Source organism: Sus scrofa, chromosome 14, assembly GCF_054392235.1.
Source record: "Sus scrofa isolate SSC_HxYL_T2T_F1_AM1 chromosome 14, Sscrofa_HxYL_maternal_Yorkshire_Landrace_v2.0, whole genome shotgun sequence".
Lineage (NCBI taxonomy): Eukaryota > Metazoa > Chordata > Mammalia > Artiodactyla > Suidae > Sus > Sus scrofa.
Genome location: NC_139396.1, coordinates 54,380,593 through 54,404,561, shown reverse-complemented (window position 1 = coordinate 54,404,561; position 23,969 = coordinate 54,380,593). Strand labels below are relative to the sequence as shown.

Genomic DNA, 23,969 nt, shown 5'->3' with positions numbered 1-23,969 from the left:
GTGTAACAGCCTTGTAACCACAGTAGCTGTGAAAACCAGCAACCTGGCAGACACTGGAGGGAGCACATCAGGACTGGAGCTCTGCAAAAGCCCCTTCCTCAGAAAATTGTCACTACCTGACCCAAGTGGCTCCTCCTTGGAAAAGACCATGCCCGGGGTCTGTTTTTATTTGACCAGATTCAGGTCTTAAGAGAAAGGCCCTATCTATAGATGTTTATCAAAAAACAATCAGTGGCTGGGAGTTCCCATTGTGGCTCAGTGGAAACAATCTGACTAGTACCTATGACGATGTGGGTTTGATCCCTGACCTTACTCAGTGGGTGGGGGGTGCAGTGTTGTCATGAGCTGTGGCGTAGGTCCAAGCCAGGTCCGGCTGTGGTGTAGGCTGGCAGCTGCAGCTCTGGTTTGACTCCCTAGCCTGGGAACTTCCATATGCCATGGGTGTGGCCCTAAAACAAATAAATAAAAACATCAGTGGCAATTATTTAACAGGGCAAATGCCTGAGGCAGTGAGACCAGCTGGGGAAAACAAGAGGCTGGCCAAAAGACCCAGAAGGAAAACCTGGGAATGAGAGGTCCATGTGGGGTTTTGTTTTGACATGGTCTGGCATGTTCCTGTGGATCTATAAGACCACACCCACAGGTCAGGCTGCACACAAGCCAGCAGGAACCTGAGAACAGCTGATTCTGGGTGCTAAAGGTGTGCCCCCAAACACACACACAATCATTCAGCTAAGGGTGGGTTCAGTGCATTTAAGGAAACCTCTGTCCAGTCCTTTAGCTGAGCACTACCCTAACCAAGCGACACTTCAACAGCTGCACATAACGAAGGATACAGACTTACATAATGAGCCCAGAAGAGCCACTGAACAAAGAGCAACAGCAACATGCCCACCAAGGGGCAAGAGGATCTGATTTTCAGAGTTGCTATATTACATGATTTGAAATGCTCAGTTTTCAATAACAAAAACAATTATAAGACATTCAAAGAAAAAGTGAAGTATAGCCCACACTCCAGGCCTCATTTCTTCTGAAATCCTCCCTGGCCCCCAAGTTCAGGCCATGGGCCCTCCTCTGAGCTCCCACAGTGCCTTCGACTGCCCCAGTCCAGCCTCATCCTTCTGGGCGGAGCTGTAATCACCGGCTGCATGTCTGCCTCATCAGGGACGGGGACACGTCTGGCTTATTTGCAACTGTACCTGCCTCAGCAAGCCTGAGTAGCACAGAGGACCATCTGCTAAAGCAATGGATGCATAATTCACATGCCATTCCAAACACAGCCGCTGAAAATGCCCACCAGAGAAAGCCCAGACATTTCCTTCCACCTTTTATGAGAGGGCATTAAAAAGCTCTCCTAGTGCTTACAAAGGACTGTGTCATTTTAGTGTTATAGATCACAAAGAAATGAGTGGTTTGAGCTTGATGATGGAGAAACTTTCAACCAGTTTAGCAACACTTCCTTCTGCTCTGCCAAAAAGCACTTTGCCCCCTGTACTGAGGAAGACAAGAGTGCGGTACCTGCGGGAGGTGGACGGGCCCCGGTGGTGGTCAGTGCCAGACTCCTTCACGAGGTTTCCTTTGCAGCAAATGATCCTTAATTTATCCTGGTACGAGGATGCCAGGTAAATCGCTCCTGAGGAAATTGCAGGGCCCAGGTAGCGTGGGTTCGGGATTTCCAGATATGCTCGGGCAGGGGTCCTGCAGAGTTCCAGGTGAGAGTTTGCGCGGCTGGTTACCCGCGCTGCTGGGTGGGGTAGGGAGAGACACCGCCCGGCCCCAGCACCCAGCCCCAGCTGCTGAACCTTCTGCAGCCCAGAGAGCAAGGCTTACCCCAGAGAGGAGCGTGCCTGGATCTCAATTACTTCGAGTGAGTTGAAGTGGGTCACAAACAGATAGGGTTCTCTGTAGGCTTCGTGGCCACCATGGAGCGAGAGTGCGGGGCAAGAAAGAGTTAAAAGACAGAACATCAAAATTTGGCTGAAATGCAACCCTGGACCTAGCAACCCCACCTGAAGGACTTGGTCCTCCGTGTGCACCCATGTGCCAACGTAACGGGGCATTTTCAAGTGTACTGACTGCCACGCTGTTGGAGCAGAAGATGGGAACCAGCTAAAAGGTACTACATCGTGGCAGATCAGTTACATAAGTCACGGTGCCTCTGTGGAGTCCTACCCAGCTGTAAAAGGGTGGCAAGAAGCTCTCTACGCCATTGGTAGAAAAGGCGGAAAAACCCAAGGTGCACATTTTTAAATGCTGCAGAAAGTGTGCCCACACTGATTTTTAAAAAGGGAGGGGGTTAGACTATATATATTTTTTAATGTGTCTGTATTTGCATAAAGCACTGGAAGGGTAAGAAGCTCATAAAGGTTTTCTCCCCTCGGGGGCCTGGAGGTGAGACTTCCTAGTACACCTTCATAAACTGTTTAATTGGGTACATTTTCCCAAAGTTTAATTTTAAAAAAAACTGGACTCGGTAGGTCATGAAGTATTTCTGGTCTTTACATTTCTTTCTCTATCCCAGGGTCACTGAAACGCTAGGATATGAGAGTTGGTGTTGGTCTTAAAGGGACAGGAGATTATCATTACTACTCCTTGTGGCAAATGGCTGCTGTGCTGTTAGGCGTGACTCCCCCGGCTCAGGTCCTCGTGGCTTCTCCCTGCCTGGGATCTGGGCTGCCCCTGGAGCCTTACAGTGGGGAAGCCAGAAGGCTCGCTGGCGTTCGGCGTTCATTTTTGCACCCTTCGAGGAAGCCCACCTCCAGCCAGCAGTCCCCGCCAAGCTCCCCGCTGGTGGCTGGCTCCAACTGCCTGCCTTTTGTGAAGCCACTGGGGACTTTCTAGTTGTCCCAGTGCCCCTGCTGTCATCACATGAAGCAAAACTGTCCAGTCAAGCCACAGAATCTCGGGCAGTGATAAGTATTACATCACTAGGTTTTGGAACTTGTTAGGAAGCAACAGATAAATGAAATAGCCTTGAAGGGTATTTCAGCACATTCACTCCGTCACACGTGTGCCTAGTTGTATGTAGGTGTGTGTTTACCCACTGACCCAGCAGCTCCGTTTTTAGGACTTAGGAGCTATGGATGTTATTTAACAATGCACATGTGAATTGTTTATCCCAGCAATGCTTACACTCACAGAAGGAATGGGCAACCTAAGTGCTCTGCCTAATCAGAATCGGCTACAATGACCAGTGTTCAGCCATGCTTGTAGCCCTTGACGTGACCAGGAGCGGTCACCAGGAGCGGTCTCCCTTGTATCGTGACAGCCTAACACACACCTCACTGGGGGCTCTGGCTACACAGTTGTGCACCAAGCGTCAGGGTCTTCACCCTGAACATGTACTCTGGTGACGCTCCATACAGCACTGGGTATCTCGAGTCCCCAGGCACAACGCTGCCGCTCAAAGGACTTCCACCTGCTGTACTGGCCCGGACACCCACTACTGGCAGAGAAGAGTCCTCGCACCCCGCCTCACCTACCAAAGGCCAAAGGTAAGCGACTCCACTTGAGATCGTCTGTGCGGCTCCGTCTTCCATAAGAATCCACGAACACCCCGAATTCTGCAAGGAAGCAGAACCCAGGGCGTCAGCAGGCAGGGGTGGCAATGACACATGCACTGATGGAAGAATAAGGCATCACCCTGGGACCTCCAGCCAGGTGTCGCTGGATGGTAAAAATCAGGACCTCTGCCACATTGGGGGTTTATTAAAGAAAGAGGGTTTGGGGCATGCTGTAGAAAAGAAGGGAGAGCCTTAAGGAGGGAGGAAGGGGGAGAAAGACACCTAGAGATGTGGGAAAAAGAAAGGAAGGAAAAGGAGAGGGAGAAAAGAGAGTGAGGGAGGCCAGAGGAAAGAGCCAGCTGCTCTTGGAGAGGCTGCAACGCTGGACCAGGCTGGAGCCTGGTGGTGGTGGTGGGGAGAACTTGGGGGTCCTGGGGTACCAGACTGACGTCCTTTGTACTCCCAGCGCCAGGACTGGCCTTGCCCGAGGCACACTAGCCACCTCCCCTGACAACATCCAGGGCTTGGTACCAATGGCGCCCCCATCAGCCTCGACTCACCATGGAAGCAGAGCAGGAACTCCTCCCGCTGCCCTGGGCCGTTGACCTGCATGATGGACACGGGGAAACTGTTGGAAGAGGAGGCAAACACGGCAGGTGCCAAGGAGTGGTCATTCTTATCCAGGAATTCTGTAAAAGCAGGCGAGAGGCGGGGCCTCAGGACCAAGAGGGAGCCCGCAGTGGGGCCACGCAGGCGGGGGGACCCCAGCCCTACCCTCGAGGGTATACTGCTTCATGTCAATCTCGTAGAATTTATTGGTTCCGATGAGGATACTGTAGTTGGTGAAGTGGATGCAGCTGCAGGGCTCCGAGGTCTCGATCTCCTGAGGCAGAGGGCAGAGGGCAGATGTGAGTGCAGCTCTCCTGGCTACACCTCAGGCATCCAGCCAGGCCACTGACTTGTCCCTACTGTCCTCACACCAGGCACAGGCGGTCTCTGCACGCCCCTCACAGGGGCCCACCATTCCTTTCCTACCCCTGGGTCCTAGGCAACCTCAGGCTAAGAAGGTCAAGTTGTAGCCAAAAAGCATCAGAAACAGCATTTCAATGCAAAGGTAGCATTCAAAGATTGAGCTTTAAAAACAGGACATTCTACTCAGAGGGAACAGCCTGGAAAAATACAGCAACCATGGTGGGGAGAGGGAGTGCTTTTAGTTTCCTTTCCTTTGCAAGCTTCTGGGTTTCTATTCCTGTCATCCCTACTCGTCTCATCTACCTGAATTATCTGCTTTCCAATTATTTCCACTCATTTTCAGGCCAATCCTAATGGTTTAAGAAACCTAGACATGTTTACTCCAAATGATGACCAGGAATCACAAAGGAGCAGTGATTTCCGAGAATCTTCCCTGAAGCTAACAGTTCAAACTCTAATCAGCATGGTCACCACCACTAAATATTTACTCATCGCCTGCCTAAGTATGAAGAAACTAGTATAACCCAGGGAAACGGTAGGGAAAGTCAGACTTCAGTTCTCATCTCAACTTTGTCACTGAGGATCTCGGCCCCAGCCTGTCATCCTTCTGGAAAGCTGGGGGTGAGCAGCCCTTCCTCTCAGCACAGTTGTGCGTGTGAAACAGCCGCTCAGACTTGGTACCAGCAGGTACTCAGTAAACACACACACTAAGCTGACAACAGCCCACCCAGATGAAAGGGCTTCTCTAACAGGTTGGGACCCTTCTCTCTCCAAACCTCCTTTTACTTTTAAGACTAATCATGAAAGCACCTGAGATAAATCAGGCTTAGGACAGATAGGACATCCCTAGTCTAGGGACGGGACAACCTTCTCTGACAGGCAAATGCACTGATCTAATGGATCCCATCCAGATAGCAGGCAACAGCACAACCTCCTGGGCCCTGAGGAGGACCAGCTCCCCAACTACGTGTCAGAACACAGCCAGCGCTGGCCTTTCCAAAGGTTATTGACAGGAACGTCTTCAATCTCACAGAGATCTTGGTAGGTGCCACCAGGAGCTGCTAGCTCCTTGGAGACCCCCTTCCTTTCTTCTCCAGGTTCAAGTTCAGAAGACGTGCCTCCTCCATCAGCCTACTTCCTCTCTCCCTTTCACAGGAGGCTTGCTGGAGAGGTGACTCACACACGGGAGAGGGAACATGAGAGGAAAAACTAAGGCGGGCAGCCCTGGAGCTTCCTCCAGGAAGAATGGCGCTCTCTGGCTGTCTCTCTAAGGCGATCACAGGCCAAATGGGACCAGGCAATGCTCCTTCCCAAGATAGCACCTCCTCTCTGCTCGCGGAGGGGGAGCAGGCCCTGCCTGGGACTTACTTTCCGAATGCAGTACTTGCTGAGGTTTTCGTTGTAGCGGAGAATGACAACTTTGTTGGGCATGGCTGCGCAGATGCAGAGCCCGCTCTCAATCTGAAAAGCAATTGGGGGGTGGGGGGTGATGGAGAAAGAAAGAAAAAGAGTGTCACCAGGGTGCATACGGACTCCGTGGCCAGAGGAGGAAAAGAACATCAATTTCGAGCAGGGTCTCCCCAGGCTGGCACTCTGGACCCTCGGACAGACCATTCTCTGCGGCCGGGCCCTTCTGTGTGTGTAGGGTGTTTAGAGCATCCCTGGGCTCTCCGCCCCTTAGATGCGGTGGTACAACTGCCAGCTGGGTCTAAAAGCAGCAACAGAAATTTAACCCAGTTTGAGGACAAAACATTTTCAAGGTCGAATCAATGAGCCCCACAGACAGAGGAGTAGTGACTGTTTCAAGAACACTCGCCAGCTGAGGGCCGGTGGCCTCACTCACCTTGCCGGCAGCAAACAAGTGGCAGCCCTTGACAGCTTCGAAGATGTTGGGCGAGATGTCTGGCTGGGCGGGAAGGTGAGACTGTGCCAGGGACTGTTTCACTTTCTTCACGTCCACGAGACACAGGGCCCGCTCCTCTCCTGAGGGGAAAGGGGACAGCTTCGGGGATCAGCGTGAGGCCGCTGAGACAGGGATGGCGGCTCTCGTTCATCCCCAAATGAAAGTCATGCGAGGCCAGGCAGACGGACTGTTTTCCACAAAGTCCCATGAACAGAGATTAGGTCCAAGTTTTAAATCTAAAAGGAACACATCTGGCTTCTTGGTCGAGTCCAGAAGGAAGAAACAAATTCTATAGACAGCAGAGGACATGAACTGTACTTTCAAACATGCTCCCCACCAGGGTCAGGAGAGAATGCGTCGGGGGACAGTGAGGGGCCTCTTTACAAAACAATAGGCATGGACTGTTAGAGTATGTAAGACTGAGGTTCAAGGACACAAGGGAGACCTGAGCCGATGTGGTGCCCCATCCTGGACTTGATCGCAAGCTGGGAAAAAAGTCCTCTGAAGGACATAACCAGAGCCACAGGTAAAAGCCAACTATGGACAGTACATCAGAGAATCGAATTACAGCTACGATTCAATTCCCTGAATTAAAAAATCGTATGTAAAAAATGTATTCTGCATGAGGCTCTAATGGCAGATACTCATTCGTCCAAACGCACAGAATGTACGAGACCAAGAGTGAACCCAAAGGTCAACTGTGGACTTGGGGTGATCATGACAAGTCAGTGTAGGTTCATCACTTGTGACAAATGTCCCACTCTGGTCGGGGTGTCCATGACGGAGGAGGCAGGGGGATACATGGAAATTCTCTGTACCTGTACCTACTGTTCAAGTTTGCTGTGAACCTTAAACTGCTCTCAAGAATAATGTCAAGAGGAGCTCCCGTCATGGCTCAGCAGAAATGAATCTGACTAGCATCCACGAGGACGCAGGTTCAATCCCTGGTCTCACTCAGTGGGATAAGGATCTGGAGTTGCCATGAGCTGTGTAGGTCGAAGACACAGCTCAGATCCTGCATTGCTGTGGCTGTGGCGTAGGCTGGCAGCTGCAACTCCTATTAGACCCCTAGCCTGGGAACCTCCACATGCCACGGGTGCAGCCCGAAAGACAAAAAAAAAGAGAAAAACTCAAGAAGGAAAGAAAAGCAAGCAAGGAAAAAGAAACAGAACAAGCCAGCAGAGAAAAAGAGCTGAAAGACCACGAAAAGCCAGTTCCTGACCATATTATGTCAGCCCCTGAATCCATCGGCCCATGAATGAGAGCTGACCGTGGGTGTTTTGAACATAGAGCCAATGAATTATTGTTTTCCCCTTAAAAATATATATATAGTATCACCAATAGAGAGAGAGGAAAACCCTTTTGCCATGATTACATGAGATAATGTCCTTGTTCTCAAGTGATTTGCTGAAGAAACCAGAGTCACAGTTGTAGCTCTCAGGTAGTTCAAGTGAAAGAGAGAATGTGTGCATGTGTGTGTATGTGAGAGAGTGTGTGTGTGAGAGAGAGTGTATAGGAAGAGAGGGGGGAAACGTGTCAAATGTTAACAAGCAGTGCACGTGGTTGCAGGGTTGTGAGATGAGGGAGAGGTAGGAGGCAGGGGACAACACAGCACAGCAGGCTCTCAGAGGCCACAGCTCCCAGTGGCACTGCCTTGAGGAGACAACGGGTCTGACATGACGTTTCTAGGGCTCGCTCTTCTTCACCGGGCATGATGGAGATGTGGGCGGGGAGGCAGTGTCCCACTGCTATGCGGGACGAGGGAACCCACAGGGACGCAGAGCCAGCACCACCTCTGCTCCAGCCTGTCCCCAGGACGGCCTGCCTTTGTGTCGGACCAGCGTGACCCTCGGCTTTCAAATCATTTCCCTCACAGGTGAGGGAGGAGCCTGCACCCTCGGCCTTCCCACCTGCTATCATGAGGAGCTTCTCTAGGTCCTTGATGATATAAATTTGGAAGACTGCGCCGATTCCGGGGACGTGGGTGAGGGAGTTTTTCAAGACATTCAGCGCGTAGAGCCCCTCCTCTGTGCCCACCAGCACCACCTGCAAGGGCACAAGTCCAGAGGCAGAGTGTGAGCGGGGTCACATCCTTGAAACAGCCCCTGACGGTGAGAGCCACACGGCCGACGCACCCCTTTCTCTCTGGCCCGCAGGTGGTTGTGCCCCGACAGTGCCCCCAAAACATCACCTGGTCACTGAAGGGCAGTGTGCAGTTCATGTCCAGACGGTCATCGCCTTCCAGCTTCAGCAGTGAGTTTCCAAGCAATTTCTTTTCATATATTAAAAAAAACAAAAAAAAAGGGGGGGGGAAAGGGCAACATGGTGAGACAGAACCGTTCAGGCCTAGACTGTCCAGAGAGACAAAAGCAAAAACAGAAGTTTAGTTCCAGGAAAAAGGGACTCCTGGAAACCCTCAGAAGCACACATTAACCTGGCCCCATATATTGATCTGCGCTCAAAAGGCAAGACGTGAACATTGGTAACTCTGGGTCAGGCAGCTGTTCATTATTGTCAGTTGTAACTCAGGCTGGATGCAGAAATACGTGCGTGCAGGAGACAGAGAGATCCTGTGACATAAAACCACCGAAGTGAAGCGATGTCACCTGCCAAGGGTTAATAAGCCCCCAGGAGCTTCCTGCCCCTCCAGGCTGCAGCACAGGTGCAAAGCCCAGTGCCAGCCGCAAACCAACGAGCTCCGTCCCTTTACCTGAACCCACACAGGTGGAAGCTCGTAGAGGAGATAGCCATGGCCGTATTGTACACGTGCGGACATGGATTTCAGTAAAAGCCTCACCCGTGGGACAAGGAGACAGGTCATCAAAACAGGTCTCCTCTGTGAGCAGGAGGCTCATTGTTAGGGATGTTCTGGTTGCTAACACTTAAGAGTGTTTATCAGGAGCTAAGTGTTTGAAAAGAGCTATTGGGATGAGCGCTGTTTGTATCCTGGAATGTTCCAGGAGGAACGGTGCCAATCAAGGTACACCCATGTTTCTAACGTCGGCAGGCTAAGTAGGATTTTAAGCCTGCCTCTGGGAGAGCCAGTCATGTCAAAGCAATGAGCAGGTTATGAAAAGCCCTCCTGAAGTAGGCAGAGCCGTCGGCAGCCTTTTGTGCTGCTTCCTGGCTAACGTGCTTGGAACACAAGCCTTCAGACCAAATACACCCACCCGGGGAAGCAAGAGAGAGGCTTTCCTTGTAAAGACGTCTGCCACTGGGCTGCCATAACTGAGATCTCTCGTACCCCAAGAGCGGGCTACTGGGGCCAACACGCCAGCCCTAGAGAGCTGGGCAGGGAGGACTAGGGAGGCTGGACAAGCTGTCTCAGAGCCTGATCTCCACCAGCACAGAAGCCAGGGCAGGCCATCACCCCTCAGAGAAGGGGCCAGCAGGACTTCCAGCAAGTCAGCCCACTTGCCAAAGACAAGCTCCAGCACCATTTGCATACTCACAGCATCAGCTTCTGCCTTTTCCCTAGACACTCTCCCACCTGCGACAACCGATTCTAAGGCGGTGACCCAGCGCTGTTTGTCAGGAAAGCTGGGCGCTAGCAAGTAGAGGGTTCTCCCGGGCCAACAGGTGGTATGCGGGTGAGACTCCATCTTCAGTACGTATGGGACATCTAGGAGATTCCACAGGGGGCACAAGGTTGGCAGGGAGTTTGCCTGCCCCTTGTGACGGGGGTGATGGCTGAACCACATGAATCCCAGTTACTGCTAAGAAGGGGGAACCGGGTGGGGATCCTATGCCGCCCAATCAGCCCCATGCCCCCTACTGCCCCCCCAACCCCTGGGCGCGGGGGGGGGGGGGGGGGGCGCCTCCCACCACTCACCTGCTTTGGCTGTATTGGCAAGTTCAGAAGCACCAACGGCGCCATGAATAGACACGTCCCCGTCGGGAAGGCACAGCTCAAATTCTTCCACCGGCCTCTGTCCAGCTTGGTGCAAAGAGGAAGGGCAGAAAGAAAAACCAAAGAACAGGAGCAAGAACAAGGGGAGACGAGAGGGAAAGCAGGAGAGAAAGAGAGAGAGACGGAATATATGTGGCAAGAGGCGCACGAGAACAGAGGAGGGGAGAGATGTGCAGAGAAGGCGGAGAGGGAAGATAAAAAAAAAAGTAAAGTGTGTCAGATGAGTAGCACAGTCAAATTTCTGATGACGATGCGGATTTATGGGTTAGTTGACTGAGGCAGAAGTTCTCGGAAGGTGTATTAGCAGGTGGAATCTTCAGGGCAGCACCCTGCAGGGTCTTCAGAGGGGAGACCTATAGACGTGAGTATCGTACCAATAACCTTTAGCGGCGTCACTGGGGTTTTAATTTTCACAAATGGAAAATCGTCGAAGGCTTGCAACGCAGTCTGGAAAACAGAGCCTTCACGCCAAGATTGGGAGACCTGGGCCAACCGCGTGCCATGCAGTTCCCCCTGGGTTATTAATTTACCTTCTCTGGCTTCGCTGTCGTAAATGAGGACTTTCGAGCCCTCCAGGACGATGTACTTCCTGTCCCAGCCCTGCTGCCCTCGTTTGTTATTCCTAAAAAGCAGAGACGGAAGAGGACTGTTTGAAGAGTCGAGCAGGAGGAAGGTGGGAGGAGAAGAAGGGGTCCCAGTGAGGAGGATTCTGTTATCAGGAAGGAGCAGCCAGGGAAAGGGAGAAACCCTTCCAGGCTACGGGGCTGGCCTAGGAGATCAACTGATATAAGACACATGAACATCTTATGTCATATGTACGTGGGCATCTCCACAGGAAAATAAAGACCCCAAAGCAGGAGTTCCCATCGTGGCGCAGCGGAAATGAATCCAACTAGGAACCATGGGGTTGCGGGATTGATCCCTGGCCTCGATCAGTGGGTTAAGGATCTGGCATTGCCGTGAGCTGTGGTGTAGGTCACAGACGCGGTTCAGATCCCAAGTTGCTGTGGCTGTGGTGTAGGCCTGTGGCTACAGCTCCGATTAGACCCCTAGCCTGGGAACCTCCATATGCCCCAGGTGTGGCCCTAAAAGGACAAAAGACACACACATATACATACACACACACAAAAAATAAAAACCCCAAAGCAGACAGGCACCAAGTGCTTAGACACTAGTTGAACAAAGAGCAGTAGTTGTGGGAAAGTGACTAAATGTAGGGGAGGCTGGGGGAGGGCAGGGGTTACAGTGTTAACGGGGTCTGTCTGCACAGGTTTCTCCCAGCTGCCCTTGACGTCCTGCTCTGGTGATAAGAACGTTTCTTTCCTTGGAGTTCCTGGCGTGGCGCAGCGGAAATGAATCTGACTAGGAGCCATGAGGTTGCGGGTTTGATCCCTGGCCTGCTCAGTGGGTTAAGGATCCAACATTGCCATGAGCTGTGGTGCAGGCCGAAGATGTGGCTCAGATCCTGTGTGGCTCTGGCTGTGGCGTAGGCCGGCGGCAACAGCTCCGATTCAACTCCTAGCCTGAGAACCTCCATATGCCGCAGGTGCAGCCCTAAAAAGAAAAGACAAAAAAAAAAAAAAAAAAAAAAAAAAAAAAAGAATGTTTCTTTCCTCCTGGTAGATAGAGGAAGAGCAGCTTTTACACAGCGAGTTTTAGCTGCCACTTTCAGTGAGAGAAAGGCAAGGGCAGAGCGTCCCTCTTGCACCTGCTGCTTTCCAAGTGCCTGTAGCTCAAAAAAGAATCTGTAGCCCATGGCGGCCTCTTCTGGGCTGGTACATTCTGCCACCCTCGGCTGGCCCCCACCCCAGTCCCAGCCACCCTGTGGCGATACCTGGGCACCTTCATCCACCCTTCCAGGTGCAAGCTGCTGCTGGGCTCCTTGGCCTGGAGACCTGGGGAGTTCATTTTGTCACGGCAGAAGGCCTCGGTGAAGTGCGTGGCATATTCGGCTGGCAGGCCACAGGTAGCTGGCAAGCACGTGGAGCACTTGGGGTGACACATGACCTGACATTCTAGGGAAAAGCATTGAACAACCTGAAAACTCATTCGGCTGATCCTGGACCAACCCCTGCCTCCACCAACAACCCCCTGATGGGCCAGTCAGTCTGGTCCTGCCACCCGGGTCATCTCGAACCTTTCCCAGGAGCCAGGGCCCTACAGAGAAGCAGCCAAGGCTTCTACCGGCAGGTGTGTAAAGGACACACGCACATGTTCCCCCTGCAGCAAGCACACAGCCTAAGGCAGGGAGAGACCCGCCCAAGGAAAGGGGGCTGAAGTTCACAAAGCCCGAGGCATTTGGCACTGAGGGTTGGAGACCTGAGCTAAAAATGTGTGTAAACACCCCCTTGAACTGGAGGAAAATAGTGTCCCCTCACTGAAACTAAAAGCTTGAAAGTGAATGCACTCTATGATGAGGAATTGTGAAAAGCAAATCAAACCACGTCCATCGTACAGAATTTTAGGCAGGGATGTGCAGGTGCCCCCCCACTAACGCCCAGCAGCCGTTCTTACCGAGGCACTTGGATGCCTGGCGTCCGAAGTGCACAGTATCCAGACACACAGCACACTTTGTGGCTCGCATGTTCAGTCCTACATTGAATCGGTGAGGAATGTTGTGGTGCATGCGCTCCTTGAGTCGCCGACTGAACTCTGGAGGAAAAGGTGTTTTGAATCATTAGAGTGCTGCAAATGGTGCCAGCCAGAAAGCAAACGAGAGAAACGTCTGCCAATTGTCTCTCTGACCAGGAGCTTGTAGAGAGACTACTGAGAGAACTCTCATGACGCAATGATGAAAACACAACCCAATTAAAAAATGGGCAAAGGATTTGAATAGATCTCTCTCTGAAGATTATAAACAGAGCCAAGAAGCACCGGAAAAGATGCCCAACGTCATTCATCATTAGGGAGACACCAATCAACACAACGACAAGATGCTAGTTCTTGCTCACTGGGTTGTCTAGAATGAAAAATATGGAAAATGTGTGCTGGTAAAGCTGTGGAGAAATGAAGGTCCTCGTGCCCTGCTGGCAGGAGGGCAAAATGGTGTGGCCACTTTGGAATCCAGTTTGGTCCTCCAAGTCAAACACTGAATTACCACATGACCCAGCAAATCCAATCCTAGGTCTATACCTAAGAGAACTGAAAACTTAGGCTGCCACAAAAATCTGTACACAGCTGTTCACAGCAGCACTGTTTATGACAGCCAAAAATCGGAACCAGCCCAAGTGTCCATCAGTGGATTAATACATAAACAAGATGTAATACATAGACAAGAGAAAATTTTTCAGCCATTTAAAAAAGTGAAGTATGCATAAATGCTACAACACAGAATGAATCTCAGAAACATTATACTCCATGAAAGAAACCAGACACAAAAGGTTGTTCTCTAAAAGGGGGAAAGTGGAAGTGACTGCCAATGGGTTTTTGGGGGGGGGGGGTAGGACCAAAAATGTTTAAAAATTAGAATGTGATGGTTGCACAACCTTGTGAACCTACTAAAAAAACCCTGATTTATCTACTTCAAGTGAATTAATTGTGTGGTATGTGAATCATATCTCAATAAAGCTGTTAAAAAAACATTAGAGCACATTAGTAACAGATTGTGCAACTATTTTGACGCTGACAGATGTGTCTAGATTTATATGAATCAAATTAAAATTACCATTATCTGGTTATTAGGAATTAGTTTTTATTTAAGAACACATTACTGGTAGGGGATTGTCAATACGATGGCAGAGATGTTTGTGAGCATCAAGAAACATATGCTTCTAAATCAATTGTTTGTAAATATTTTGGTCATAAAAGGGTTGTTTTCCAGATGAGATCATGTATCTAGAGCTTTTCAGAATCCAGTTTAAAAATCACTATTTTGAATTACAGAATTTTCTATTAAATACATAAACTGAAGAATTCTCCATGTCCAGTTCTTTCATAAATAACCTCCTTTTTTAAAAGTCCAACTTTTGGAGTACCCTCATGGTGCAGCAAGTTAAGAATCCTGCATTGTCACTGCTGGGGCTCTGGTTACAGCTGTGGCTCGGGTTCAATCCCTGGCCCAGGAACTTCTGCATGCCACAGGCACAGCTAAACAAACAACCCAACTTTTGAGCCTCAGAGAACTGATTCTTAAATTTATATTCCAGTTAGTTAACATTAATGAGACTGATTTTTTACAAGTTATTTTTCTTTTCTGTGCCGGTGGCATGCAGAAGTTCCTGGGTCAGGGATCAAACCCGCACCCAGCAGTAACCAGGACCACAGCAGTGACAATGCCGGATTCTTAACCCTCTGAGCCACGAGGGAACTCCAAGATTTTTTTTTCCATTTAGAAGACCCCCTTCTCAAGAGTGACCTAACTAGTTAAAAGCAACTTTAAACAGAAAAGCTTAGGATCTAAATTCCTGAATCCAAATCGGATTCTCCATGTAACTCCATCCCTCTTCCTTTATCAGAGTCGCAAGGGATAAATAACATAAATGCACCTTGAAACTGCGAACATGCCACACACACGGAGGAGAGGCTTTGCGTGTTATGAACTACTGAGGAAGTTGCTCTACACAGCCTCACCACAGAACATGGGCCAGAAACAAATCTTTCTTCTGTTACCAGCACCATTTTGATGACTTTAAGGGTGATGCTCTTTGATTCAAAGTGTTATGTAAACACAGGAAACTGAGAGGATATTATCACTGAAGCAAAAAAAGTGACAACAAAATCCCTTGAAGATTTACAGCTAAAGTGGGTTAGATCATCATACCGCGAGGTTATTAAACCACAGCTCCACTCCACTCTCCCTATGACTTTCCCAACCACCTTTCTTGGCTTTTTTTTTTTTTTTTTTAAGCCCTTTCCATCTCTGGATGAACAGAATACTTTTGACACAAAAAAACTCTTCACATAGTTGGTAAACTGGTACAAATTACCAACCTTCAAATTGCGTATAACCTTTAACTGAACGATTCATTTCCCAAAAACTTATCCTACATTCATAGCACCCATAGAGGGGCAGGGTGTTCACTGCAGGGTGTACATAGAAACAAGGAATTAGAAATAATAAATATCCATCAATAAGGGTCTGGGTTAATGGGTGAATCATATACCCTCCCCCCTACCATGGAGTACCACACAGCCCTTTAAAAGTATGGGGCTGATGATCCATGTGTTAATATGAAAACCTCTAAGATCACATTATAACGAAATGAAGAAAGATCTTCTAGGGTGTATAGCATAGTGGGTTATGATACTTACCAAGAAAAAAAGACTGGGGAAAAAAATGTGTTATTTTTCTCATACCCCTTAAATCTATTTTTTTTGGGGGGGTGGGGGTACTCAAAGCATGTGGACATTTCCCCCGGGCAGGGATTGAACTTGCGGCACAGTGGTGACAATGCCTGATCCTTAACCTGCTGAGCCACAAGGGGAACTCCACATATACCCCTTAAATCTAATTCTGTAAGATGCCTGAATAATACAGACATGCAGTTATGTGTAGTAGCTATGGCTGGAAGACCACACTGGTTGACTCTGAGTAAGGGAACTGGGACAGGAGAAGGCTTACTTCGTACTCTTTATCCCTCAGTATTGGATGACTTGTCATTTTACTCTCTACATTTCGGGACTCCAGCGGCCCTGGCGAACGTACCCTCTGGAGTCGAGGACTCCTTTCTGCGGCTGGACGGCGGGGCGAGCAGGCTCATGGCGCTGGGCTGGTGCTCGGGGGAGCGCACGATGGCGGACATGGCGATCTGCTGCCTGGCGGTGGCCGGAGTGGACGGGTGCGGGTGGTCCGTGGCCTTTCGGTGGGCAGCTGGGAAGAGACCAGCCCAACGCCTACAGGTGAGCGGGGGTTCCCAAGAGGCCCCAACCAAGTGGACCGCCCTGGGGCTGGCCCTTGAAGGCCTGAGACCAAAAGGACACACGTGGTGCCCAACCGGCAACGCGGAGGATGCTGCCACATGTTCAGACCCGGGCTGCCCGGGCCACCCGCGCACTGGCATCTAAGTCTCGCTGCGGGGCTCCGGGGAGCAGACCTGTCTCGCCCCCGCTTTTGTGTAGAGAGCACCCCTACCTTCCTCCCGGGCGGAGCGGAGCTCGATGCGTGTCTTCTGCAGGGCTTCCTCGAGCTCCGCACAGCGAGCTTTCTCCTTCTCCAGAGCCACCTTCAGCTCATTGTACTGCAGAGGAACCTGTGTGGGCAAAGCAGGGTCCTCTTTCCGTCGACTAAATAAACCCTAGCAATGGAAACAGAGATATCTCCTAACTCCTGGAAACTGGCACTGGAAACTAGCTACAGGAACGCTGCCTCGGGAGGAGCCGACCGTGGGAGCCGGGCGCATACTCACTGTAAGCGGACTGGGTAAAAATGGCATGTGAGGGGCAGGCGGGGGACCGGGCCACGGCCCATCCCCGCCGGCTGGAAAAAAAGGGGGGTGCTGGAGGTTTTCACCGAGAGGTTTAAAGATGCTTGAATTGCCACCACCTCTTCCTTTAGTATTCCCAAGGAGAGCCATTTCCTGAGTCTTTACCCTCAAAAAATGGAAGTGGAGGATGGAATCAGGAGAGATGGTTCAGAAATCACTCTTGCCTTGAATTTGTCTCATCATGATGCTTAGTTACAAGACACAGAGGTGAGTGAGTGGTTTAAAAAAAAAAAAAAAGAAGCAAAAAAACCACACAAAAAACCAAAAAACCAAACATGACAGGGGGGCCGGATATTTAGACGATGTCAACACAGGGCTTATGCCAAAAAAAAAAAAAAAAGAAAAAGAGGCAAATGGAACATGGATTATACATGGGAGACAAAAGTAAAACATAGGATGATGGGACTGAAAAAAATTAACAAACCAAAAAATAGACGGAAACACCCTAACTACACCAAGTGCCATAATCAGATAACAGTCCGCTGCTAAAATAAGAGATTCAACATCATCAGCACAAACACACTGAGTCTCAAGACATGCAACAACACCCCTCCCCCAGCCACAGCTTAGCGCCACGCTGCTTCTGACCGCCACCCTCGCCCCTTCCAGAAAGTGAACTTTGGGACTGATGGCCCCCTTCAGCCCTCTCTCTGGCACCCTGGCATCGGAGGCCTTCCATGCACCACTACCTCTGCCACAATGACATCTGAATGCCTTAGCAAGGATGCTTCCAGCTCATTAGAGACTTTCTGGAACTGAGAACATGTGTCTAAATTACTATGAGGGCTTCGGTGGCTCAGGGAAGCACACTTTGGGCTTATTAAAACTCTTCCCATGGGTACCTGCATATCAGCCTGTCCATGTTTTTCTTTTGGTCATTGTTTTTAATTTGTTTGTTACCATTTTAAAGAGATGAAACAGCTCCCCATGGAGGGTACAGCTACTCAGACACTGGGGGCAGGTCGCTTCAGCTCTCTGGTCCCAGTCTTTTCATGAGCCAATCACAAGAACTGGGCAGATGATGTCTATACGTGACCCGGATACCTCTGACCTCATCCCATCCCCATGACCTCAGAACCTCTGTCTAGAATCCCATACATGTGACTTGTAATCTCTCCAAAGTCCCACATATGTGAGCAGAGAACCCTCTGGAGTCTGGGATGCTGATCTGGGTATAAACCGTTCTCTCTGGTCCCCACCCCAGCTGCGTAGGGGAAAAAAAAAATCACTCCCATCAGAGAGGAAGGCATGGTGGTTTCAAAGGCCGTGAACACAAAGTGGTGCATTACAGACTTGAGAGGGATAGATAACCTCTCTTGAAGAGTTGTTCTCATGATCTCAAAGCCTCTTTTCCAACCCAAAACAAAACAAGGAAATGTGCACTGTGTTTTCTCTGAGGTTCCTAAGATTTTCTATCCCAGTGATCTTTACACAATCCTCAGGACCGAGCAAAACTGCCAGCTCCCCGCTTTTCAAACCCTCTGACCCACCTTTTTCTTCTTAGCAGGTTGGTCCATTTTGGCTTGCAGAAAATCGATGAGTTTGGTTTGTTGAGAAATAGTGCCTTCCATTTTCACCTTTTCATGAGAATAGAGAACCTAAAATTTGTGAAAACAAAAAGCACCTCAGGCACCGAAAGAAGTATATTTTAAACTTGGTACTTTAGAAAAAAATAAAGTCATTAAAAAAAAAGTCATTACAATACTAACCTATGAAAAATTCAATTTAAGCCACAGTGGGTCAATATATATTTACTTAGTCCTAATTTTATTGCCCACCACCCCCCCCCAAAAAAAAGACAGACTGAAGTATGGATAGACATGTGAAAAAGTAAAAAGAGCAAATGATAAGGAACAGAATCTAGAGGGTGATCACTAAAGAAATCTTCCAGGAGTTCCTGTCGTGGCTCAGTGGTTAACGAATCTGACTAGGAACCATGAGGTTGCGGGTTCAATCCCTGGCCTTGGTTAAGGATCCGGCATTGCCGTGAGCTGTGGTGTAGGTCGCAGACACGGGCTCAGATCCTGTGTTGCTGTGGCTATAGTGTAGGCCAGCAGCTACAGCTCCGATTCGACCCCTAGCCTGGGAACCACTATATGCCACGGGAGTGGCCCTAGAAAAGGCAAAAAAAAAAATCTTCCAGCATCTCTGAATGTTTGAAAAATTTCATAATAAAATATTGAGGGGAAAAAAAAGCACAACAGGAAAATACAGCCCCTCTGACCAGGCAGCTCTTAGCCATCATGCACTACCACTGCAGACCGTTTTCCCATAAGTTCCCATTGCTGGTTCTCACCTGGATGTTTTCTAGCTGATATTCCAGATCACTCCTTTCTGTCTTCAGCAGGTCAGCCCGATCAAGAGCTTCTTGCAGCCCTTGAGTCAGACGGAAAATATGATTCTTCTGCAGGTCCATCTGCTGCTGCAGTTTGGCTTGCTGGTGGGGAGAGAGTGGAGAGAGGCTTCAGACCACACACCATGCAATGGGCTCCCACCTGGTCCCTGTTACAGACTCACTTTTCAGACATGGCAGCAAAAGCTCAGCTCATTCAAGAATGACCAATTGGGAGTTCTTGTTGTGGCTCAGAGGTAACAACCTCACTAGCATCCACGAGGACTCGTGTTCGAACCCTGACCTCGCTCAGTGAATTAAGGATCCAACATTGCTGGGAGCTGTGGTGTAGGTCACAGACACGGCTCAGACCTAGCGTTGTTGTAGCTGTGGTGTAGGCCAGTGGCTACTGCTCCGATTCCACCCCTATCCTAGGAACTTCCATATGCCTCAAGTGCAGCCCTAAAAAGCAAGAAAAAATAAAAATAAAAAAAAAAAGAAAGAGCAGCTGTCTTAATAAGACACTGCTTGCTTTCATCCAACCCCTGCGGTACAGTCTAACCACAACAGAAGTGATCCAAATACACCCCCACTGCTGGCCTACACCCTCTGCAGACTTAAGGACAGGAAGCTGGTACAGAACCATAAACATCACCATGGGAGTTTCCCACAAGGCTGGGGCCAACCTCAGTGCTCGATGTCCCAGCGGGTCGAAGCCTACTGAACACCTTGGAACCCGCTGAAACCTCGCCGTCTTATTTCTCTTCTCTCCATCTGGATTTGTCCTTCCATTTCTACTCCTCACCTGCCTTTCCTCTTGAGAGGCAGCTGATTCCCTGAGGCGTCATAGAGTCGTGGAAAAGAACCTGGGCTTTAGAAGGTTTCAGACCCTGGTTCCAAGCCTGACTTTAACCCTTGTCAGTCACATGACCGGGGGCAGTTCATACTGCCCTTCAGCCCCTCAGGCTCTTCATCGGTCAGTGGGGGTAGTGCCTCCCTTTGCCAGGTGAGAGACGAGCGTAGCGCCCAGCAGACAGCAGATGCTCGATGAATTTTGGCGCTCCCTTCATTGTGCTTCTTTCCTCCCTCAGTCCAGTTCAGGTGCGCCCCCCCTTCTCCATTTGCCTTTCCTGCCCAAACCTATTCCAACAGCCTCTCCCCATCCATCCTTCATAAAGTGAGAGATACTAACCTACCATCACCTGCCCTGTGTGCATGGCCTGGAATTTCTGAATCAAACCACAGAACCCTCGAAAATACAGAGAAAGAAAAAAAGAGAGGAAACAGCTAAGATAACCTCTTACAGGGAGCAACCCTTCCCCTGGAGCATGAGTGATTACTCCTGCAAATTACCCTCTTTAGTTTCCTTCTACTATTTTAGGACAACAGTAATTACTAGGCAGGAAGCAGAGAAACAAGTGCTAGGGACAAGAATCTGTTTGGTGACAGCCAGGCCCAAAATATTTCTCTAGAACAAACACATCAACTGTCCATTAGCTTTCCAAGAAATAGGCTGCTTATTTACTATAATAAAAAACAAGAGGGACATTTGTGCTCAATGAAATGTTTTACTTCCCAGAGAGCGATAAAGGGAGGCTATTCCCGGTCAGTATTAGACAGAAAGAAGGGCTCTAAACATGCACGTAGAGCCCAAATCCACCAATTTTATGAGGGTGACAGGAAACTGCGAGGAAGCACAGAACTAGATGACAGAACCAGAACATGAAACAACCCTGGTAGCTGGCTCAAAACCAACAAGAGGATAGTTGCTATATATATATATGTGTGTATATATATATATATATTTTTTTTTTCCTAGCCACACCCAGGGCATGCGGAAGTTCCTGGGCCAGGGATTGAACCTGTGCCACATCAGCAACCCTGAGCCACTGCAGTGACAACACTGGATCCTCAACCCACTGAGCTACAAGGGAACTCCTGGTATATATTTTTTTTAAACTTCAACGAGCAGTTCCCGTCGTGGCTCAGCAGAAAGGAATGTGACTAGCATCCGTGAGGACTCGGATTTGCTCCCTGGCCTCGCTCAGTGGGTGAAGGATCCAGCATTGCTGTGAGCTGTGGTATAGGTCACAGATGGGGCTCGGATCCTGTGTTGCTGTGGCTGTGGTGTAGGCCGGCGGCTACAGCTCTAATTTGATCCCTAGTCTGGGAACCTCCATATGCCACAGGAGTGGCCATAAAAAGACAAAACAAAACAAAACAAAAAACAAACCTTCAACTAAATAAAGATTTTTAAAAAACCACACAGAAACTCAGAAGTTCCTGTCATGGCTCAGTGGTAACAAACCTGACCAGTATCCATGAGGATGCAGGTTCGATCCCTGGCCTTGCTCAGTGGGTTAAGGATCTGGCGTTGCCATGAACTGTGGTGTAGGTCGCAGAGGTGACTTGGATCCTGCATTGCTGTGGCTGTGATATAGGCCAGCAGCTACAGCTCCGATTGGACCCCTAGCCTGGGAACTTCCATATGCCAAGGGTGCAGCCCTAAAAAGATAATAATATCTCCCCACACACACATATATGTATATCTCCAATATTGGTTGGAAATATCAGACTACTCCCAGTTTTCAAGCGTTTTGATGGAAAAGAATCAATAAAAGAATCAATAGTTGGAAGTTACAGGCTTTGGTTCAAGATATGGAAGGGGGTTTTAAGAATTAGAGTTGCCAGAAAAATGAGCTGGGATTTCCAAAGTCACTGGTGAGTATTGGGGCTGGGGTTCAAAGAAGCTCATGGGTGAGGAATGTCAAGGAAGGGGTCTCTACCTTGGACAGGGGATTCCTGTGATAGGATTCCCAAATGGACTTTGGGCTCTAGCACTACTTCCAACAGACTAACCGTGCCTGTGAAGTGTTGAGTTGAAAAAGCTGCTGAGGCCATTTCAAGCCCGAGAGAAAAGACTTGGGGAGAAAGAGCTGCTAGTGAAGTCAGCCAGGGGCCGAGAGAGAGGGGACAGTGGTGGGGATGTGGACCAAGTGACACACAAGCATTCTTTCCAGCTCTGATAAGGCTCTGACTCTGGCCTCATTTCCAAGAACCTGTACCTCATGGGAGGGACTGGCGGGCTGAGCCCCCGTCACCGCCTATGACTGCCCACTGCCCACCACAAGCAAGGACCCCAGCCACGCTCTGGACCATAAAGGGCATTCTTTGTTTCCTAATGGTTTTGGCTGTCGGTGAGACTGGCCTTGAACTCCGGGTCAGCCAGACGTCTGTGCCCAAAAAGCCCTCTGTGGGGTGTAGACTGAGAAACTGGAGATGTTCCCAGGTAGTTTTAGAAGTGAGAACCGGGGTTGGGGGGGACTGAATCAGGACTCCAGCCTTCTATTCCTAGCCTGGCCGCTGACTCACCAGGTAACCTGGGACCAAAAGCTGGCAGGGCCAAATCCCCTTCCTGAGAAGGAAAAGAGGACAGGCCAGATCTCTGATTATTTCTGCTCTTCCTGTTCCTGATGTGGGCTTCAAGGGAGGGCACTGCCTATTCATTCTGGACGAAGGACCACTGTGCTCTATTTGACCACCAGGGAGATTTTAAAATTTCTATTATAATATTCTTAGTACCCCCTTTGGTCAACTTTCCACTCGTGTGTGTGTAATCGAATTTATTTTTTTAAAAAATTTTATTTCAGTTAGCTATACATAAATTTACCACTTTAATCATTGTTAATCAGATAGTTTAGTGGCATTAAGGACTTTCACATAGCAACACCACCATCCATCTCCAGAACTTTCCCAAACTCCCACCCATAACTTTCACTTATTTATTTTTTTAGGGCCAAACCCATGGCATATGGAGGTTCCCAGGCTAGGGGTTGAACTGGAGCTGCAGCTGCCAGCCTATACCACAGCCACAGCAATGCCATATCAGAGCTATGTCTGTGACCTACACCACAGCTCACAGCAATGCCAGATCCTTAACCCACTGAGCAAGGCCAGGGATCGAACCCACATCCTTATGGAAGCTAGTCAGATTCATTTCTGCTGAGCCACAATGGGAACTCCCACCCATATCTTTTTAAAGCCTCATTCTAGGAAATATTTTTCACCTGCAAAATTTTCACCACACTTTTCCAACTTAATAGCATAGAATAATATTTCTACTAGCAGAGACCCTTAGAAAGAGTTTGGTAAAACCTTAATTCACCAGAACAGATAATCTGGTTAATTCCACTGTGGGTTAGACAGAACCCTCTTTTGGAGTCCAACTTCTCGTTAAATATGTAAAGTGCATTTATCCTGAGAGGTTAATTCTCATGAACAATCACTGAATTATCGGTGATTCGATATCCAGGGCTTTGGCTGGCAGGGGGAAATGTACTAATATTTAGTACAGCAGAAATTAACACTGTAAATCAAGGATACTCCAATAAAAATAAAGTGGACTGAAACAGAATAAATAAATAAATAGAGATTTTCAGAACTCTGTTAAAAGGTACAGGAAATAACTAGGAATGGGTTGGTTCAGGAGATCAATGTGAGCTTTTCATTTTGTGTCTCCAAAGCCAGGCATAATTTTTTTTTAATTGAATTAACTGCATGTTTAAAAGTCTTCATGAGATTTGGCGCTCAGCTTAATCTGATCAGGTCTCTGCCCTGTGCCTGAAGCTCATTTGCAAGGATGTTCTATCAGCATGCAAACTTAATATCCTTTGGATATGAACTCTAAAAAACAATCTCACTCAATATCCATTGGCCCACACATTTCATAAATTTCTACGTGGCACACACACCTGCTTTGTGCCTGACACTCGAGCACCACAAGTGCTCAAGGCGGGGGGAACCCATAATAACAAATAGGCCCCCTGGTCTTCATGACACATTCTTGTAACGTGTTCAACACCTTCAAGGAAGTTCCAGTGACCGTCTTGCTCTCCCTTGAAAAGCCCCATTCTGAAATCTGAAAGTC

General features: G+C 49.1%; 1 protein-coding gene across 39 annotated transcripts in view; it reads right to left on the bottom strand.

The window, feature by feature from the left end:
* CIT (citron rho-interacting serine/threonine kinase) overlaps nt 1-23,969 on the bottom strand; it is a 176,147-nt gene that overhangs the window by 6,117 nt on the left and 146,061 nt on the right. For 20 of the 39 annotated variants that reach the window (XM_021073548.2, XM_021073540.2, XM_084996357.1 and 17 more), the window contains 18 exons: nt 19,007-19,147; nt 18,201-18,308; nt 16,359-16,476; nt 15,933-16,097; nt 12,803-12,940; nt 12,123-12,303; nt 10,819-10,910; nt 10,211-10,315; nt 9,831-10,000; nt 8,570-8,650; nt 8,289-8,424; nt 6,319-6,458; nt 5,844-5,936; nt 4,278-4,386; nt 4,064-4,192; nt 3,483-3,563; nt 1,831-1,909; nt 1,519-1,698 (listed from right to left, as the gene is read on the bottom strand). In XM_021073548.2, coding sequence (XP_020929207.1) covers nt 1,519-1,698; nt 1,831-1,909; nt 3,483-3,563; nt 4,064-4,192; nt 4,278-4,386; nt 5,844-5,936; nt 6,319-6,458; nt 8,289-8,424; nt 8,570-8,650; nt 9,831-10,000; nt 10,211-10,315; nt 10,819-10,910; nt 12,123-12,303; nt 12,803-12,940; nt 15,933-16,097; nt 16,359-16,476; nt 18,201-18,308; nt 19,007-19,147 — 2,246 coding nt within the window. Of the gene's footprint in view, nt 1-1,518; nt 1,699-1,830; nt 1,910-3,482; nt 3,564-4,063; nt 4,193-4,277; nt 4,387-5,843; nt 5,937-6,318; nt 6,459-8,288; nt 8,425-8,569; nt 8,651-9,830; nt 10,001-10,210; nt 10,316-10,818; nt 10,911-12,122; nt 12,304-12,802; nt 12,941-15,932; nt 16,098-16,358; nt 16,522-18,200; nt 18,309-19,006; nt 19,148-23,969 lie in introns of all 39 variants that reach the window. The other 19 variants (XM_021073543.2, XM_021073545.2, XM_084996354.1 and 16 more) reach the window with 1 other exon arrangement.